The 21636-nt window shown below is 47.2% G+C and overlaps 1 protein-coding gene across 4 annotated transcripts in view; it reads right to left on the reverse strand.

Annotated features, from left to right (window-relative positions):
- The window catches only part of PIMREG (PICALM interacting mitotic regulator), a 63734-nt gene that overhangs the window by 36702 nt on the left and 5396 nt on the right, over positions 1 to 21636 (reverse strand). For all 4 annotated transcript variants that reach the window (XM_075333210.1, XM_075333208.1, XM_075333209.1 and 1 more), the window contains exon 2: positions 20828 to 21121. In XM_075333210.1, coding sequence (XP_075189325.1) covers positions 20828 to 21106 — 279 coding nt within the window. In that variant the 5' untranslated portion in view covers positions 21107 to 21121. The remainder of the gene's footprint in view (positions 1 to 20827; positions 21122 to 21636) is intronic.

Genomic DNA, 21636 nt, shown 5'->3' on the forward strand with positions numbered 1-21636 from the left:
ATGCAGGAGAGCAGACAGCTGCAGAACTACAAGGCTCAGCATGCTCCATCCAGGACTGTATGCTGGAGGGAAAGTCAGGGGGAGCAGACCTACAAGGCTCAGCATCCTCCATCCAATAGTGTATGCAGGAGAGCAGACAGCAGCTGTCGAACTACAAGGCTCAGCATCCTCCTTCCAGGACTGTATGCAGGATTTCTTTGCCCCCCCCCCCAAACAAAAAAAAAATGACGTGAGCTTCACCATATTTTTGTATGCTAGCCGGGTACAGCAGGCAGGTACGGGCTGCCTCCAACCCCCAGCTGCCTATTTGTACCCGGCTGGGAACCAAAAATATAGAGAAGCCCTTTTTTTTTTTTTTTTTAATTATTTCATGAATTTCATGAAATAATTAAAAAAAAAAAACCAAAAAACGACGTGAGCTTCGCCTAATTTTTGTGTCCAGCCGGGTACAACTAGGCAGCTGGGGATTGGAATCCACAGTGCAGGGTGCCCATGCTTTCTGGGCACCCCCGCTGCGAATTGCAGTCCGCAGCCACCCCAGAAAATGGCGCTTTCATAGAAGCGCCATCTTCTGGCGCTGTATCCAACTCTTCCAGCTGCCCTGATGCCGGGTGGCTCACTGGGTAATAATGGGGTTAGGGCTAGCTGTATAGCTGGCCCTAAGCCCGAAATTCATGGTGTCACGCCAATATTAGACATTGCCACCATGAATTTCTAGTAAAGATAAAAAAAAAAAAAAAAAAAAAAAAACACAACACACAAAAATATTTTTATTAGAAATAAAACACAACACAATTAGTGACTCCATCTTTATTGAAATAAAGAACCCCCCTCCGCAGTAATCCTGGGTCAAGGGTCTCGCGCCGTCCAATCCGGATCCAATATCATCTGATCGGTTTGCTGGAAGGCAATCAGATAATGTGTCAGGTTCAAGTGCCTGAATCACATCACACATCAGCTGATTGTATAAAAGCCGTTTATACAATCAGCAGATGCATCGGTGCAAAAAAAAAAAATACTCACTTATGTGCTGATTACTGGCAGCTCCTGGAGGAGTCTAATCCTGTCCGATCTCTGAAGGAGCTGCCAGTAATCAGGGATGGAGTCTCCTGACGCATCCGCTGATAGGTTAAACCGGCCGGGCGCTGGCGTCAGCCCGAGACTTACGATCAGCTGACTGCATCAGGTGATCGCCAGGTCCTGCATGCATACGTACCCGGGGAGACAGCACACACCCGGAGCGGCGGTATCGGGAGGAGATGGGAGCGGGCATGGCACCGAGACCCTGCAGACAGGTGAGTATGTCTTTTTTTTTTCTACTGTTTACTTTTGTTTTCGCAGTCGCTTCCACCTCCTGCCCGTACATGACGCCGCACAGCAGCATACATGCACAGGATGGAAGGTGGAAGCAGCGGTGACGGTACCGGGAGGATTCATGCTTCTGTATTTACTGACAGAAGGAATCCTCTTCCTTTACATGTCACTTTACTGCCACCTCCTGCGTTTATAGCTGCGTTTTTGGTCTTAGAAACGCACCAAAACGCAGCTATTTGCGTTTCTCATTGCGTCTTTCAACATCCCATTGCACTCAAATGGATGAAAAGCGCAGTGAAAAACGCGGGAATAAATTGACATGCTGCGTTTTTGTGGCACCACAAAAACGCAGCTGAAAAAAAACCGCTGTGTGCAGACAGCAAAAAATGAAAACGCAGACTTTGCTGGGGAAGCAAAGTCATGCAGTTTTCTGAGCAAAAACGCACCCGAAAACTGCGCAAAAACGCCGCGAAAAACGCACTGTGTGAACTTACCCTAACTGTAAAATGCTTGTCCTGCAATGTTACATTGATTTGCATGGAGCCTGAGCCGAGGACTCCTGAGCGCGGTGCACAATACAGCGTCTACTGTAGTGGAGGCCACTATGGAGGCAGATTCTCAAGGAGATCTGTGTCTGGCCCAGAGATCTTAACAGCTCATCTACATAGAAGTGAATTTCTCTAGAATAAGAAATCGGATCACAAATATTAATGTAAAATTTTATTCAGCTTTTACGACCTACACGCCCATCTAGACGGCTTAGGATGGTTGATCCTACTGACAGATTTAGTTCAAAGAGGGAAACCATTAGCAGAACCCTGGGGTCCAATGTCCACATCAGATTTCTGTGGTCACCAGATGAGTGCCCTGAAATATTAATTATTCTTACCGTTAATTCGGTTTCTAGGACCTTCCACGACAGCATAGGAGGTTGTCGCTCCACGCCCTAATTGGGACAGGAAGCACAAGAGAGGTTAAAAGGACCCTCCCACCTCCCATAGCCAGTGTCTTACAAAGAACCCATAGCATATGAGAAGTACAAACACATCCAGGAATATCGAGGATAAGGGAGGGAATTACGTGCTGTCGTGGAAGGTCCTAGAAACCGAATTAACGGTAAGAATAATTATTATTTCTCTAGTCCCTTCCACGACAACATAGGAGGAATACCAACGAATTGATACCTAGGGGGGGGGGGGGGGGGGGGGGGGAGGGGGGACCACAGCCTGCAGGACCTTCCTGCCAAAAGCCAAATCCCTGTTGGAATCCAGATCCAAACGATAATGCTTTGTGAAAGTATGGAGGGAAGACCACGTAGCCGCCTTGCAGATCTGCTCAGGAGAAGCCCCTGCCCGTTTAGCCTAGGAGACAGAGGTAGCCCTGGTGGAGTGCGCCGTAAATCCGGTAGGCAGAGACAGATGCTGTAAGCGAGGTAGGCGTCTCTAATGGCCCGCACAATCCAGTTGGTGACGGTACTCTCAGCCACCGTCCTGCCCTTATTTCGACCAAAGGGCTGGATAAATAGGTTATGATCAATACGCCAAGGTGCAGCAATATCTAGGTAGCGCAACACTGTCCGATGAACGTCCAAAGAATGGAACACTTCCTCCCCCGGAGTTCTAGGATGCTGACAGAAGGAAGGCAGGACGATGGACTGAGAACGGTGAAAATCCGAAACCACTTTGGGAAGGAAGGAAGGAAGGAAGGGTCCAGCTGAAAGACAATGCTGTCATCTCTGACGGTCAGGTAAGGCTCCCGAATAAACAGTGCTTGAAGTTCCCCGACTCTCCGAGCGGACGTAATAGCCACGAGAAAGGCAGTCTTGTGAGAGAGAACGGATGCTACAGGAGGACAGAGGCTCAAAGGGCGACTGAGATAGTCCGGTAAGGACCACATTGAGATCCCAGCAAGGTGTCAGGACCCTCTTGCAGACAGAGCCTACTAGCGGACACCAAGAAATGGCGGATCCAGCGATGATCTGCCAGAGCCGTGTCAAAGACTGCACTGAGTGCCGAGACCTGCACCTTCAGGGTGCTGGGCCGAAGGCCTAAGTCCAATCCACTCTGGAGGAAGTCGAGAATCTGCGCAATGTTAGGCCGGAGCGGGTCAGGAGGCCGAGAACCACACCAGGAGGAAAATCTCATCCAGATTTTATTGTAAATACTATTAGTCACCGGTTTACGGTTGTTCTGTAGAGTAGCCACGACCTTGTCAGAAAGTCCTTGGGCCTTCAGTGCCTGGGCCGCAGAAGCCAGGCAGCCAACTTGAGTTTCTGGGGGTCCGGATGGAATATCGGACCCTGAGACAGTAAACTGGGGTCTGAACCCAGGAGGACCGGTCCGTCGATCCCGAGAGTCAGGATCAGGCTGTACCAACTCCGCCGCGGCCACAGAGGAGCTACCAGGATAGTTGCGGCTCTGTCGTCTCTGATCTTCCTCAGGGTTCGTGCGAGAAGAGGAATTGGGGGGGGGGGGGGGGAAGGCGTAGGTGAGGCAAAAGGACCAATTGTGGCAGAACGCGTCCACCCCCAACGCATTGTCCCAAGGGTTCAGGGAGAAAAAAAAATGTTGCGACCTTGCGATTTCCTGCTGAAGCAAAGAGGTCTACCTCTGGAGTACCCCACCTTGCCACCAGAGAGCAGAACACCGCTTGGTCCAGACTCCACTCCCCTGGGTGAACATCCTGACGACTCAGGAAATCTGCTTGAAGGTTTAGGGATCCCTTTAGATGGACTGCAGAAAGGGATAGCAGGGATCGTTCTGCCAGTGGAAGATCCGGGAGGACACAGACTTCAGGGCGCCCGATCTTGTACTGCCCTGATGGCGGAGATGTGCCACTGTGGTGACATTGTCTGAGTAGACCAGGACGTGAGTGTCCCGGACGAATTGATACCTAGGTATCAGGAGATCCTGAGCAGCAAGGAGGGCTTCCCTGACCGCCCTGAGCTCCCGATAGTTGGAGGATTGGAAGCTGACATAAGGACTCCAGATCCCAATGAAATGGGGAGTTTGCCACCATAGCACCCCATCCCCGCAGGCTGGCATCGGTTGTTAGTGTAACCAGGGGCGTCCGAGTCCAGGCAACCCCCACCTTCAGCTTGTTGGGACGCAGCCACCAGAGAAGGGATGAGGAGACGGTCCCCGAGAGGCGGAACCGTTTGTTCAGGGAGGAAGGGAGTCTCTCCCAATGCGCAAGGATATGATCCTGTAGACAACGAGAGTGGGCCCGAGCCCACATGACTGAGGGAATGCAGGACGTCATAGAACCTAGAGCCGACATAGCCGCTCGAAGGGTCGGGCGAGCCTGTCGGCGAAGCGTTGAGATTTTGGTTAGCAGGGTCAACCTGTGGTCTCCCGGGAGAAAGGATGCCTGTCTGTCGGAGTCCAGCAGCACCCCGAGAAACTGCAGAGTGGAGGAGGGTTGCAGCTGGGACTTCTTGAGATTGGGGATCCAGCCCAAGGAACGAAGAATGCTTAATGACTTCTCCACATGGCTCCGGAGGGTCTGAGCGGAGGGAGCCACGAGAAGAAAGTCGTCCAAATACGGAACCAGACAGACACCTTGCAATCGTATGAAGGCGACCACCTCTGCCATGATCTTTGAAAAGATCCTTGGAGCCGAGGAGATCCCGAAGGGAAGTACGTTGAATTGGAAATGAAGCACCTCCTCCCCGTGCAGAACCGCAAACTTGAGGTATTGCCTGTGACACGGATGGATGGGCACATGGAAGTAGGCGTCCTTCAGGTCTATTGAGGCCATCTGGTGGTGCAGACCTATCAGTGGGATAGCAGATTTCACAGACTCCATCTTGAAACGCCGGTATCTGACCTGCCGGTTGAGACGCTTCAGATTGATGATAATCCGGACGTCGCCAGACGGCTTTTTGACAAGGAAGAGACGGAAGTAGTGGCCTACCCCTCCTTCCCGACTCGGGACTGGGGAAACGACCCCCGAGTGCATTAGCTCCTGAATCTTCGAGTACAGGAGGGCCTGCGAACCCTGCGACGCCAGAGCCGTGACTCGGAGGCCCGGTAGAGGGGGGGGGGGGGGGGAGATGAATTCTATTAATAGACCCTCTGAGACGATCTTCAGGACCCATTGGCAGGTGGTGATGGACCGCCACTGGGGAAGAAAGGCCGAGAGTTGTCCCCCTACCCGAGCAGAGTCACGGTTTGTCCTGCTGAGGACGTTGTTGATGGGAAGGGATGAGAATGTTTCTCCCTCTTCCCTTAGGATAGATCCACCGGCCCGACTTCCCTTTACCCCTGGGCTGGGAGGCCTGAGGCATCGAGGGACGAAAGGACCGCTTCCTGGAGGGTTTAGGATCCGGCAAGGCCTTACGATCATTCGCCTTGTCCAGAATGTCATCCAGGGCAGGCCCAAACACCAAATCCCCTTTAAACGGAAGGGAGCAAAGTCTCATTTTGGAGGTGGAGTCTCCACTCCAGGCCTTAAGCCAGAGGGCACGTCTGGCAGAGTTAGACAAGACCGAGGTCCTGGCAGCCAGGCGGACCGACTCCACCGAGGTATCCGCCAAAAAACTGGTAGCTTTCCTAAGTAAGGGAAGGGATTCCAGCAACTCATCCCGAGGGGTACCCTGGGAAATATGAGCCTCCAACTGCTCGAGCCACCTAAGTAGGGACCGGGAGACACAAGTGGAGGCAATATTGGCCTGAATGGTAGAAGACGATGCCTCCCAGGATCGCTTCATGAGGCCCTCGACCTTCCTATCCATCTGATCTCTAAGCTGGGAAGCAGGGCTGTGGAGTCGGAGTCGGAGTCATGGAGTCGGAGTCGGAGCTCATTTTGGTGGAGTCGGAGTCGGAGTCGGAGTCGGTATAAAATGCACCGACTCCGACTCCTAAAATATATAATAAATTGGGGACAGGAGTGCAATGCAGAATGTGCTGAATATTTTACTAAATAATAACATTTAGTATAATGCTTATATTTAAGTGAAAAATTTATTGTAGTACAATGTGAACATCAGACATTTAATTGTTTTTATGATACAATAATCAAGATATTTGGATAGAACATAAAATATTTATTGGAATACAACTTTAGAACACAAAAAACTAATAAATTGTAAATATGTAATATATATATATATATATATATATATATATATATATATATATATATATATATATATATATATATATATATATATATATATATATATATATATATATATATATATATATATATACATACATATACACACAGTGTATATACACACACAAGATATATATGTAATCTACTGTATATTACATAGTGTATTACATATTTACAATTTATTACAGTTTTTTGTGTTCTAAAGTTGTATTCCAATAAATATATTTTATGTTCTATCCAAATATCTTGATTATCGTATCATAAAAATTATTAAATGTCTGATGTTCACATACACATATTCATGTACTACAATAAATTTTTCACCTAACTAAGCAATATATGTAGGAGTCGGAGTCGGAGTCGGAGTCGGAGTCGGAGCCGGAGTCGGTGCAAGAGAATTTGAGGAGTCGGAGTCGGAGTCGAAGGTTTGGCTTACCGACTCCACAGCCCTGCTGGAAGTATCTTCAAAGGGAAGCGCCGTTTGTTTAGCAACCCTGGCCACCTGTACATCCACTTTGGGGACCTCCCAATGCAACCTAGAAGCCTCCAGGGCAAATCGGCGCCTGGGGTCACCCCGGAAACGCTTCTCAGGAAATTCCCATTCCTGAGAGACAATATCCAGAATATTGGCATGAACCGGAAACCCTAATTGTTTGACGGTTTTCAGGCCAGCGAACATTTCATCCTGGACCGAGGGAAGAACCTGCACCTCCTCTAACCCCATAGTGCTCCTAACCGCCCCAATAAGATCCCCCAAATCTTCTGAGGGGAAAAGGAAGGACTGGTCAGACCTCCCGGAGGAAGAACCTTCGTCGGGACCCTCCGAGGCGGAATCAGCATCCTCATGATCAGACGGGGCTGACTGGAGTTCCCTCTTCTTTGGGGGAGAAGGGCCAGGAGCAGGGAGGGAGGCTAGTGAGGCCTGAATCTCCTGTTTCATCATGGACCGCAGCTCGTCTACCAGGGACGGTTGTTCAGCCCTAAGGCTATGTGCGCACGTTGCGCAAATACATGCAGTTACGCTGCGCTTTGTAGCGCAGCGTAACTGCATGCGTCCCCTGCACAGTCTATGGAGATTGTGCAGGGGCCGTGCGCACGTGGCGTTTTAGAGCGCAGCGCTTCGGCTACTGCCGAAGCGCTGCGTTCTAAGAAGTGACATGTCACTTCTTCCGTGCGCTTTGCCGGCAGCTCCTGCTCTGTCTATGGCAGGAGCTGCAGGCAGAGCGCATGGAATCGGCTTCACTACGGACATTTCTGCAACGATTTAAAGCGCACATGTGCTCTTCAGATCGCTGCAGAAATTTCTGCAGTGAACTGTACGCAACGTGCGCACATAGCCTAACAATCTGGTCCGTACACTGTTGGCAAAGCTTCTTATCCCAGACTACAGGGAGCTTTTTCATACAGACTGGACACTTTTTAATCTTTTCCGTCCTTTCATAGCGGTCAGGCTTATCAGACTTCTCAGACCTCTCTGACTTGTCACATTTGTCAGATTTCTTAGCAGCCTTGTCCTCCTGCAAAACACAGACCAGAAGGAGCCATAAATACCAGCCTGAGGGACCACCCCCCTCCTTACTTACTGTGGCAGGGGGAACACTGGGCTCTGCAGATGCAGGGGAAGACATGTCAGGGAGCACAGTAGAAGTCCTTACCATGATTCTGAAGTCTCCAGGGTGGCCTTTATGTAGAAGGGCCTGCCCCCCCCCCCCAGTGACAGGGAACGTTCCCCGCCTCCCGCATCAGGTCCCTGACAGGCCGTGGAAGCGACGGCGTGTCCGTCACGCTGCCTCCGCGATCGGAAGTGCCCATACCGGAAGGTCGCGAGACCGGAAGTCCCGCCCGCGGCAGCACTTCCAGGTCGCACTGCAGCGTGCATACAGGACGTGGCCGGCGGCTCAGGGAGGACGCCGGCCGGGGAGCTGCACAGCCCGCATCACCCCAAAGGAGCTCCGGAAGGCTGGAGCAGCGGTCCCACACAGGGTGAGGGAACAGTATGGGAGGAGCGGCGAAAGCCCGACCGATACTGCCCGGCTAAGGTAGGGGAAGAGAAAAAAAAAAAAAAATAAATAAATACATATACTGCAGTTCGCCGGCCACCACAGCATAGGAGAAAAAAAAAATAAAACCTCTCCATGCCCCATGGGGACAGGAAAGACACTGGCTATGGGAGGGTCCTTTTAACCTCTCTTGTGCTTCCTGTCCCAATTAGGGCATGGAGAGACAACCTCCTATGCTGTCGTGGAAGGGACTAGAGAAAAATTGCTTTCTAGCTGCTGGAATCCCCAATGCCTCCTTTGATTTGTGGAAATGTGGCTCCCGAGGCTTCAGTCGTCACAGAGTATTGCAGCTCATTTAAGCTGCGGTATTCGCCTCGGGTAAGGAGGGGGTTAATCACCGGTGTTCCACATTCACACTTTACAGACAACACAGGAGCCTTCTCTCTTAGAAGAGCTGGACTATGGTAGGCAGGGGGTGACCAACACAGAGCTTGGGACTGCCCTAGTCACTAGAACAACCACCTGGGGGGCAGGTTCCACTTGGGGTAGAAATAAGAGCAAACTCTCACAATCACTAGTCAGTCTACCCAGGACATCAGTTCTGGGACACAACACCATCTCTTTCTTCTCTTCATGGGGCTGGGGTTATACCGCTCAGCCCAGGTGCCTCACAGCGGGAAGGGCAACTTTAGAAAATAACTTTCTTCTGCTTTTAAACACCGTTGGCTTCTCCTAACTTATCCAGGGTCGACAGAGCCCATCACAGGAGGTGACCGGTATTGCCCGGGCAAGCAGCACGAACTGTGAGTAAAGACCCCGAGACCCACAGCAGTAGACTGACTATTACCGGCACCACCGCCCCGCACCATCTCATCAACCTCCCGGGGCCCACGTCACCTGTGGGGAGCGATACTACTTCTGGCTGCTACTACCACCATCCGCCCAGGAGGACAGCTTTTCCCTGGATGCATACCACAGGTGGCATCACGATATTCATAATAACTACTATCCCCATCATCATCCCTCGTTATTGGTGTACACCTCGGGGCACAAAGCCGGGCAGGCCACCGTGACATCCCAGACCACCAAACCAGCCTGGAGACGAGTAACATAGGTACGAGACTCCCCGTGCCTGACCACCCCTGCCCCCTGGGTGCTACAGACCAACATAACGCGTGCACCAAGTCCCATTGCACCTACCAGGAGGTAGAAGGTTGTTCACAAATCTCCCAACTGGCAGCCATAGGATACTGTCAGTCACTGGATCAGGATCCTCAATTCACTCATCTCTAATAATTTCATAATTGATAAACTGGGAGTTTCGGAGATGCAGCAATAACAAAAGGTTTATTTCTCAATTTTTTAATTGGCAAAAAGAGGAAGAGAAGAGAGGGGGGGGGGATTAGGCAAACAAATTAACTTTACTTTTTTTACTCACTTGTATTTTATACTGGAAAATTTTAGTCCATAGTAAAGATCATGGTCTCCCATGAAGCTCTGCCTGAGTGGGTATAACAGGAGTAGCATGGAATGGAAGACTTCAAGAAGAGACTGGACGGACATCTGTGTGGGACGATATAGTGAATCCTGCATTGAGCAGGGGGTGTGGACCAGATGACCCCTTAGGTCCCCTCCAACTCTACCATTCTATGATGACCCATCAGTACCCCTTCATCACTTTAACCCCTTAATGACCCACGAAGTACTGGGTACATCATGGATCGTGTGCGGTTAATCCCCGCCCCCTGCGTGGGCAGGCTGCGGCGATCCGCGCACATATCAGCTGATTTCAACAGCTGACATGTGTCCCTGCTAGTCGCGAGTGGAATCGCTTCCACCCGCGACTATTAACCCCTTACATCTCGCTGCCAAAATCTGGCAGCGAGATGTATATGCGTGCCGCCATTATGCTGACTTACCCCGCCCCCATCGGAAGTCACATGACATGATCACGTGACTTTCGGTGGTCGCCATGGTAGCACAGGGTCATGTGATGACGCCTGTAGCTAACATGAGTCACTTCATCTCAATGCCGGAATACAGCCGGCATTGAAAGTAAAGCAGCGTATCTGCAGATCTTAGCTTTGGAGCTGTGATCTGGAGATATGGCAGAGCGATCAGATTGCTGATCACTATAGCCCCCTAGGGGGACTAGTAAAAAAAATTAAAGGGTTAATAAAAAAAAAATATACACATTTGGTATCGCCGCGTTCAGAATTGCCTGATTTATCAAAATATAAAATCAATTAATCTGATTGGTAAATGGCGTAGCAGCAAAAAATTCCAAACACCAAAATTACGTTTTTTTGGTCACTGCAAATTTTGTGCAAAATGCAATAACAGGCGATCAAAACGTAGTATTTGTGTAAAAATGGTACAGTTAAAAAAGTCAGCTCGAAACGCAACAAATAAGCCGTCACTGAGCCATAGATCCAGACAAAATGAGAACGCTACGGGTTTCGGAAAATGGCGCAAAACATGCGCCACTTTTTTTTGACAAGTTTGTGAATTTTTTTTAACCCCTTAGAGATTCAAGTAAACCTATTCATATTTGATGTCTACAAACTCTCTCTGACCTCATCACACCCACACATCGGTTTTACTATATAGTGAACATGGTGAATAAAACATCCCAAAAACTATTGTGCGATCACACTTTTATTGCAATTTTTCCGCACTTGGAATTTTTTTGCCGTTTTCCAGTACACTGTATGGTAAAACTTACGGTTTGATTTAAAACTACAACTCGTCCCGCAAAAAACAAGCGCTAATATGGCAAGATTGACAGAAAAATAAAAACGTTACGGCTCTTGGAAGAGGGATAAAAAAAAAAAAAAAAAACAACCTGGAAAAAAGCCGCAAAATGCCTAGGGGCTGAAGGGGTTAAAGGAGCATGTAGCATGTGGGGGGGGGTGGGGGTAGAAAACTGGTGACTGAATGGACACCTAACTTGGGATTATGCTACCTAAATAGATTCGCCAGAGAATTAAAAAGTTACGTCTAGCAGAAGTCAAAGCTACCGCTAATTGCTGCTGTTGGGAGAAGGTACCGTGTGAGAGCCAGCACCCGACGTGTCATGAGCGGGCTCAGGGAAAGGGGTTGTCAAAAAAAAAAAAAAAAAAAAAAGAAAAACTGAACAAATACTGGCAATAAAATCTATCTACATATGTACGAGCTGTGCAATATTTTCACCATATTATATACACACTGTTTTACATCAGTCTTCCAATATACCAGTCTGAATGAGGCCTTATATATTACAGGAATAATCCTACGCATTTTAGTGCCAAAATCTGCATGGAAGACACCAAAACAAGTCCCATTTTTCTTAACGGTGTGAGCACACGATCTGGACACACTGTCCTGGACACGGTGTGTCTTCTCCTGTGTTATCCACAGGAGACAGCAGCTGCCTGTGGCCACAATCAGGTTTCGGGCCGCTGCGGACTTTGTCTCTGCAGCATATAAAAAAAAAACCAAAAAAAAAAACCAAACATGCTGTGGCTCGGAAAGCTGCACCGCAGGTCAGTTTACACTGCAAAGAAGATAATCACAGTGGGTAGGAGATTTCTATAAGGCTAGTTTCACACTTGCATTGTGTTCCTTCAGTCACAATTCGCAGTTTTGGAAAACAGCGGAATACGTTAACGGATTCCGCTGCTTCCCATAGACTTGTATGGACGACGACCACTTAATATGGTGGTTATGGTGGTCTCCTAAAAAGAGTCACCCCTTGGCTGGGCCCTTCCCGGAGGGATATCTGGCTGGTTTCTGTGTTGAGACTCCTAACAGAGGCTTCACGGACCTTTTTGATTTGCATATTTCCCAGGGGGGCAATGTACCTAGGATTTCACTTGAGCGCCCTCGCTGGCTGCCGGCAGTGTTTTCTCTGGCTGGTCTCCCCGAGATCAGTAATTGTTTTGTATGGACGACTGATTGCGACTAATGGACCTGCGTTGCTTCCGCTGGCCGATGCTCTCTCTGGCTCCCTGCACACGTAACCAGGGTACACATCAGGTTACTAAGCAAAGCGCTTTGCTTAGTAACCCAATATTTACCCTGGTTACGTGTGCAAGGAGCCAGCGCTAAGCGGTGTACGCTGGTAACCAAGGTAAATATCGGGTAACCTAGCAAAGTGCTTTGCTTAGTTACCCGATATTTACCTTGGCTATGTGTGCAGGGAGCCCGACACTTCCCCCGCTCAGCTCTGCCCCTCCCGCACTCCACCACACACACACACACACACACACACACACACACACACACACACACACACACCTGTCTCCAGCCATGCAGTCCCAAAGGCACTCACGGCCTCAGCGCAATGGCCCCGCCCGGCTCCACACCCCCGCACACATTCTCGGCGGCCGATCAGCTGATCGCCCGGCTGCTGTGAGCGATCAGCTGATTGTTCACAATAGTCTGTCGGTAAAACTAAAAAAAAAAACCGCACATTCCGTTGTTTTGTACGATCCGTTGCATCCGTTGTGCCACTATATGCAACACATCCGTTGCATCCATCACACAATGCAATGCAACGGATGCCGTTCAACACAAGTGTGAAACTAGCCTAAACCCCCATCCACTGTGCACTGCAGCAGTTTGGACGCATTGAAAACACTGCATCCAAAGTGCTGCTAATCCCTATTGTGTGCACGTACCCCAATAGGCAGGCTGCATTACCGCTCAGACTGGTTTTAGGAGGAGGTTTTCAAACTTGATTTAAAGAGTGACGGTCACTTAAGCAGCTTCTGGACCAATTTCGCTTGAGAGCCGTGATGGGCAGTAGCTTGTGGATTAGCCCCGCTGGATGGTGCCAATTCTTGTGAGGATGTGGCGCCCCTGAGGCTTCCGTCGCCACAGAGACATCACACCTCTGGCTGAGATGCAATGTCCCATCCTGGGTAAGGACTAGGGTACATACCGTTCACAGGCAAATTCACACTACACCTATTGTCAGGCATATTTTGGGACCGGAGATAGTGGCAGCTACTCCCGTGCTGTAGTCCGGGGGGCCGCAAGACCCATCTCTTCTCCCATAGAGTGGGGCCTAGCAACAAGGAAAGTGGGAGTAGCTAACTAGAAGGGGAGCGTAGAAACAGGAAGTTCAAAGTCAGTTAGTGAAGTGAGAGGGAGAAGGAGAGGGAGGTAGTTACCTCAGGAGAGTGAAGAGAAAGTGAAGAGAGAGAAGTTTCCTGGTGGAGATCCTGGGGCCCAGCTAAGCCCAGGTGACCCCACAGTAAAAGGAGAACTCCGGCACACTTAGAACTTTCCCAAAGAAAAAGGTTCACACTGGTTCATGTATTTCTTAATCTGTTTTTCTTTATTGAAGAAGGTGAAAATGGTGCTTTACAAAAGATAGAAAGTCCGCCAGGACGTTTCGGCCCTAGGCCTTCATCAGGTCGGACGATCTGACTGAAATATTTTTACATGTGAAGAAAATAACAAAAAGCAGATATCAATAAGTATATACACAATAGTGGTACAAACGAAATTACAACAAACTTTTACATGTTTGAGGAGAAACAACATAGAGAGCAAGTTCACACTCATGTCATACGATATTATGGAATAATATAACAATACAATAGAGCTATAGTAGCGAAGTGCTGGCATTTTAACAAAGGGAAAATAGCCATTAATGATGGTGTGATATATGAAGAAGAAGAGGATAAGTGGCTCACCCATATCAAGCAGAGATCCAAAATTAGAAGAAAATGTAAGTAGTCATTTAGTATATGTGTATATACGTGTATATATACACACACACCTCTATACAAGGTCCAGCATGTGATCAGGTCCTATGAAAAGTAGGAAGAATAAGTCAGAGAAGACCATATAGTAAAGAGATGAGATAGAGTGAATATAAGCGCATACCTGTGGAGTAACAGGGACATTGAAGTAGTACCAAGGAGGGACTAGGTGGACTAATCTAGTTAGCCTAAATGAGAATAAGAACATCCATGTCAAACAGATAGTTGATCTTTGAAAAAGGAATGTACAAGCAGGAAGAAATTGATAAATACCTAGATAGGTGGAGATTGACTTATTCTTATCGGACTGGTTTTGGTTAATAAGTGAAATCAACACATTAAATAGCACTGTTGTTACTGGTACTAGAATATGTCTGTGAACAATAAGGGACCAATGTTATGTCATGGTTATTGACACCAACGAATTAAGTATAATGTGAAAGGTATATTACCAATGGAGTAGTTTCTATTCCACACACTCTCCTTCTAAATAGGGAGCATGTGTATGCTGATAGCGGTAATAAATCTAAAGAAATACATAACATGTAAGTGCCATGGTTAACTGAATAAATCAATAGAATAGTGAGATAAGTGCATATTACCGATAACTGCAGGGGGCTAGAACAGGTCCTGCTAGAAGTTAGTGTGTCTGGCAATTTGAGAAAATTCCAGTGGAATAGGCTGACAACAGAAAGCAAGAGAGAAGGAGAAACCAAAGGATTAATGACAGAAATAAAATGTCATGTGGAAAGGTATACTAGAGTAAAACATAATGATGGTGTATTACCCATAGGGGGGCTTCTAGTCCAAATAGACACTAGGTAGAGCGCAGGCTTATGCTGGTGACAGTAATATGTCTGTAAAAGAAACGGTAATATTATGTGTGTGCTGAATTAAGTTTAGTAAACCAATGAAGTCAGAGAGGATAGAAGCACAGTGTTACCAATTGGGGCGTCTAAAGACGTATAACAGCCTATTATCCTTATATTTTATTATACATGATATTATGTAAATGTACAGTTTTTATGCATGCTTTATGTCACATCTTTTCCCTCACAGGTTTGTGTGAATAAACATAATCCATTATTGTGCCAGAATATAGTATAGTATACATGCATATATTTCCCTAATTCTCTGTTTCTTCTTACAGAACTAGTTATCTCGTCCCTGGGCACCATCTAGAATCACCCACCAGTGATGCACTGCACGTATAGCCTGCTAAACGAGTCTAGTGGCACCAGATTCACCAATCCGTGGAACCCATAAGTTTTCCCTGCACGAGAGCTATACTGCCCATGCGCAATGTGCGTTTCACTCTGACTGTCCCCACTTCCGCGTTTCAACTACCGGATATGACACATCTCCCATGTGATGCACTGCCCAGAGAAACTTATAATGATGTGCGCATGCGCGGCGTGCGTCTCACGCCAGCTCACACCACTTCCAGGTTTTCACACACCGGAAATGACACTTTGTCTCCGGATCCATTTATACCGGCGTCCACAGCCTTATCCCACACAGGATGCGCAGCGCGCACAGCCACCACCGCACACGGAGGGTAAGTGACTCGCCCAGCAGCTTGGCATCCTCTTCCTATCTGAGAATAATCTCTTTGCTCTTTCAGTAACTTCCCTTCTCTCCCCCTTTTTTTCTTCGTTACCAGCCAGCCCACATTGGAGTCTCTCCAAGTCTTGGACACATTAGCCCACAACAGGACCTCATCCAGCCTCCTGCCCCAATTGGTAACACACTGTGCTTCTATCCTCTCTGACTTCATTGGTTTACTAAACTTAATTCAGCACACACATAATATTACCGTTTCTTTTACAGACATATTACTGTCACCAGCATAAGCCTGCGCTCTACCTAGTGTCTATTTGGACTAGAAGCCCCCCTATGGGTAATACACCATCATTATGTTTTACTCTAGTATACCTTTCCACATGACATTTTATTTCTGTCATTAATCCTTTGGTTTCTCCTTCTCTCTTGCTTTCTGTTGTCAGCCTATTCCACTGGAATTTTCTCAAATTGCCAGACACACTAACTTCTAGCAGGACCTGTTCTAGCCCCCTGCAGTTATCGGTAATATGCACTTATCTCACTATTCTATTGATTTATTCAGCTAACCATGGCACTTACATGTTATGTATTTCTTTAGATTTATTACCGCTATCAGCATACACATGCTCCCTATTTAGAAGGAGAGTGTGTGGAATAGAAACTACTCCATTGGTAATATACCTTTCACATTATACTTAATTCGTTGGTGTCAATAACCATGACATAACATTGGTCCCTTATTGTTCACAGACATATTCTAGTACCAGTAACAACAGTGCTATTTAATGTGTTGATTTCACTTATTAACCAAAACCAGTCCGATAAGAATAAGTCAATCTCCACCTATCTAGGTATTTATCAATTTCTTCCTGCTTGTACATTCCTTTTTCAAAGATCAACTATCTGTTTGACATGGATGTTCTTATTCTCATTTAGGCTAACTAGATTAGTCCACCTAGTCCACATAGTCCCTCCTTGGTACTACTTCAATGTCCCTGTTACTCCACAGGTATGCGCTTATATTCACTCTCTCTCATCTCTTTACTATATGGTCTTCTCTGACTTATTCTTCCTACTTTTCATAGGACCTGATCACATGCTGGACCTTGTATAGAGGTGTGTGTATATATACACGTATATACACATATACTAAATGACTACTTACATTTTCTTCTAATTTTGGATCTCTGCTTGATATGGGTGAGCCACTTATCCTCTTCTTCTTCATATATCACACCATCATTAATGGCTATTTTCCCTTTGTTAAAATGCCAGCACTTCGCTACTATAGCTCTATTGTATTGTTATATTATTCCATAATATCGTATGACATGAGTGTGAACTTGCTCTCTATGTTGTTTCTCCTCAAACATGTAAAAGTTTGTTGTAATTTGTTTGTACCACTATTGTATATATACTTATTGATATCTGCTTTTTGTTATTTTCTTCACATGTAAAAATATTTCAGTCAGATCGTCCGACCTGATGAAGGCCTAGGGCCGAAACGTCCTGGCGGACTTTCTATCTTTGTAAAGCACCATTTTCACCTTCTTCAATAAAGAAAAACAGATTAAAAAATACATGAACCAGTGTGAACCTTTTTCTTTGGGAAAGTTATAAGTGTGCCGGAGTTCTCCTTTTACAGTATTGCCTTTATTACTCCAGAGCACCTACCCTAGGTGACGCTAGGTCTTAACTATTTTTCAGGTGACACCACAGACAGAAGAGAGGATCCCAGGGCCACGGAAGGGCATATTTGCTCGTGGCCTGCTCCACAGGAAGATCAGGTGGAGGGGTCTGGCTGCATTCGGGGACGGTCCCCAGACAGAGGGAAGAAAGACATTTCCTCATAAAGTAACACTGAAGGCCCAGGGTGGTTGCAAGCGCCCAGGGCCACCACCTGCCATAGATACCCTGGGAAGAGAGCAAGATTCCTGTAAGGCAAGTCCTCTTGACCAGATTCTGGGCAGAGGCCGAGACTAGTTCATCTACCAAAGTCGAGGCCAAGAAGTCAGCCAAGGAAAGAGACATAAGAGTGGTGCACCGGTATTAACCCTACGAATTACCTGGGATCGGCGGAGGCACCGGATAGTGAATTCCAGCACTCCAACGGCAACCAGTCTGCTGCAGCCCTGGCAACAGTGAGTAAAGACCTTGAAACTGCAACTCCTGGTGTCGCCTCCCTTTTGTTCTACACCACACCACCATTGCATAGACTTTCATAAGCACCAACTGTTGCCCCGGGGTACCGCTCCACCTGTGGGGAGCAGAACCATCCCAGCTGCCATTACATCAGCCCCGGAGGCCCTACCCAGCAGCGGCGGCTCCATAGCCGCAATCCACAGGTGGCGTCACGAATATATATTTCCACAAACTTTATTATTGATCATCACCCCCACAGCCGCCATATTAATTGACCCCGCCAGGGTCACGGAGCCGTGGTGTGGGCGAGTCAAGGACCCATGACCCTCCACACTGCAAACCTGTTGCACAAAGTCATGATTTGGGCTCTGCTTTCTGCCATGGATTATGTGGAAAATACATGTTGAGTTTTTCTGATTGATACTTACTCCCAAAAGTGCACAAAAAAAGGCAACATCTAATACCAGACTGTCATTTGATTAAATTAAAAAATATATATAATAGATCTATCTATCTATCTATCTATCTATCTATCTATCTATATATATATATATATATTTTCCAAAAATAATCTACAGTTAAGCAAAAAAGGCAGCCAACATCCATAATGTGTCCATGCCCATACTATACCACTGAGGACTGTATCGTCATATGCAAGTGCAGGGAATTTCTAAACTAATCTACACATCTGTGTCATGTTATCCAGCGCCGTGTGCTGGGGAGCAGGATGAATGGTGTATTGGTATGTCTATGTTTTTCTTTCTCTTCTGGTGGCCAGTAAATGTTCCTTTCTGGCCACCTTTTCTACAAACTGATCCAGCATTTCCCCCCCACTCCCCCCTCAGTTCACACGTCCAGTATCATCCGTTAGAATGATGGATCCAGCAGCAATCCACTGGCAAAAAAAAAGTTTTGCAAACAACTGTCTATTTTTTAAAAAAAAAAAAAAAAAAAAAAAAGATTTTTAGCGCAATCTGGTTATTTTTTTAACTTTAGAGTCTATGGAGAACAAATCCGTTATCTGATTGCTATTTAGCCATCCTTTTTGCTTTCATTGGTAAAGGATCTGTTTTCTCAATCACTGGATCAATTACAAATGGAAGATAAATAGCAACTTGTTAATACATTGGAGTTTATAGAAAACTGATCTAACAAAAAAAAAAAAAAAAAACAAAAAAAAAATTCTGTCTACATGACTTTTTTGCCAAAAGATTTCTGCTGGATCCGTTCTAACGGTTGATTACTAGACATGTGAACTCAGCCTTAGGCCTAAGCCACACGGCATGAAAATCGGTGCGAGTGGAGTGAGATAAAACATCACATTCAACTTGGGCCAATATTGGCCTGTGTGCCAGCACACATGGGCGATTATTTTCTCAGCCCTAATTGGACCGAGAAAACAATCCCAGCATGCTGCGACTGTAATGCGAGACTCTCTCTCGCACCCATTCCAGTGTATGGGGTGAGAGAAGGATCGCACTGCACTCGCAGAACACCGGTGTAACGCGACTGCAGAGCGAGAATGGCAATAGCCGGCTACGGAGGAGAGAGGGAGATATATCCCTCTCTCCTCCTCTGTGCCGGCTCACCCCTCCTCAGCGCCGGCCCGACCCCCGCAGATGAGGTTCACTCGCACGGACGGACCTCAGTCGCAGGGACACTCGGCTCTGCTGTATTGCCAGCGTGAGCGGAGTATCATGTGAGGGGATTGTAGTAATCCCCGTGTGGCCCCGGCTTTATCTGCATGTGCCTAACCCCAGTGTGGGATGTGAAGGGTCTATATAGTCTGACCCGGATTATTGCCAGGTGACGAAGAGCTGCAGACAGAGGATGGGTTTGGTTTTGGTTTCTTTTGTAAGGCTTGATTGTATTCTTGATCAGTACAAATTGTAGCTGCAATATAGCCCCAAATTTCATGAATTTTTTTTTGTGTTTGCTCAAACTAAATATGAGCTTTGATTGAAACTACCTGAGTGCCGGCCTATGATGGCAAGAGCACCCACACCCAAAACCCTAATTCCAGAGTATTTCCTTTCCAATGCACACCATGGGGGAGGGGAGGTCATAGCGTCACTGCCTGGATATCCTCGAGAAGCCTGTCACCCAGCAATCAGCCACAGAAAGTCCGGCTTCACTGATGCCCACAATCTGCTCTTTATGATGTGGAACAGCAGAGGGCGGCCACTACAGGGGAAAAGGAGTACTGCAAGGCTCCAATTCAAGAGCAGGGGTCACCAAGTCATACATTGCTAAGCTTGCTGGGGCATACAATGAAAGTTGATAGATAGGCCTTATAACTACAAAATCTTGGAAATGTATTTAACTCCTTGGCTGACAATACGTCATTTAATTGACATGAGAAATAAGAGAACAACATCCCCTGATGGGTGAAATTGTAATGGGTGTCAGCTGTATAATGTAGCCGACACTCTGCTGCTTTGGTTATGATCTGTGCTGGCATTGATCATGGCCATTTAATCCTGAAGACGTTGCTGTCAATTGTGACAGTGGCATCTATATGGTTAACAGATGGAAGGGGGTCCCACTTTAACCCCTTCACGACCTTGGGCGTATCGATACATCCAAGGATGTGTAATTCGCTTTGCTGCGGGCTCACATGCTGAGCCCGCACCTTTCCCTGCACGTCGGCTAATCTGATCAGCCAACAGATGCCTCTAATAGAGGTGGGCAGATCGGAAAATTAGTTTATTTACAGCATTAATTAGTATTTAACGCACACAGGCAGGAAAGTGCATCATTCCCCAACCGCAACGGTGGCCCCGTGACATGATTTCGGGGAGCAGATGGGTTGTCATGACAGACAGGGATCAGCTGATGACCCCTGTCACCGTTATGACATAGTGCCTGTGAACGCCGGCTGATTTGGAAGGTTTGGCTCGGTCAAGAAGGGGTTACGATAGTACATACCACATTTACCTTTGACATAGCTCCCAACACATTCATAGCTGTAACTGTCATGGACTGCAGGGGGCGCCGCTTCTCCTTCACTCCCACCCTACTCCAGTCAGGAACAGCATTTATGTTGATCTCTACCGGCTTCAGCGGCATCCTCTTCCTCAGGGACATGCGCACGGTGTTCAGGGAGCTGGACGACGGCCTCTTTCTGAACTTGTCAGGCTGAGGACTGTCTTGTTCATCTAAATTTTCCAACACATTGTGGTTCCTCCAACCGACACTTTGAAAGATTGAAGTCATCTTCCTTGATAGACACTAGAAAACACAGGGAATAAAATAGCATAAATATTCTGAAAGTTTCATGCAACCATTCTGACAGATTTTCAAAGTAAATAAAGCATCTTCATCAGGCCTCGATCTAGTAATAAGGTCTGTAGTATGTATTGGGAATCCTGATTATACAACTGCTAAAATGTCCCACAAAAATGGCTAGTTTAGATGGGTTGCCCAGACAAGTGATTTGATCAAAACTACAGCAAGCAGCTCAGTAAGGCCTAAGCCACACGGCGAGAAAATCTGTGCGAGTGGAGTGCGACAAAACATCGCATTCCACTCGGACCAATTCTAGCCTGTGTGTCAGCACACATGAGCGATTATTTTCTCAGCCCTAATCGGACCGAGAAAACACAATCGCAGCATGCTGCGATTGTAATGCGAGACTCTCTTTCTTTCGCACCCATTCAAGTGAATGGGACGAGAGAAAAATCGCACTGCACTCGCGGTACACCGGTGTATCACGCATGCAGAGCGAGAATCGCAATAGCTGGCTA

Source organism: Anomaloglossus baeobatrachus, chromosome 2 (genome assembly GCF_048569485.1).
Source record: "Anomaloglossus baeobatrachus isolate aAnoBae1 chromosome 2, aAnoBae1.hap1, whole genome shotgun sequence".
Taxonomy (NCBI): domain Eukaryota; kingdom Metazoa; phylum Chordata; class Amphibia; order Anura; family Aromobatidae; genus Anomaloglossus; species Anomaloglossus baeobatrachus.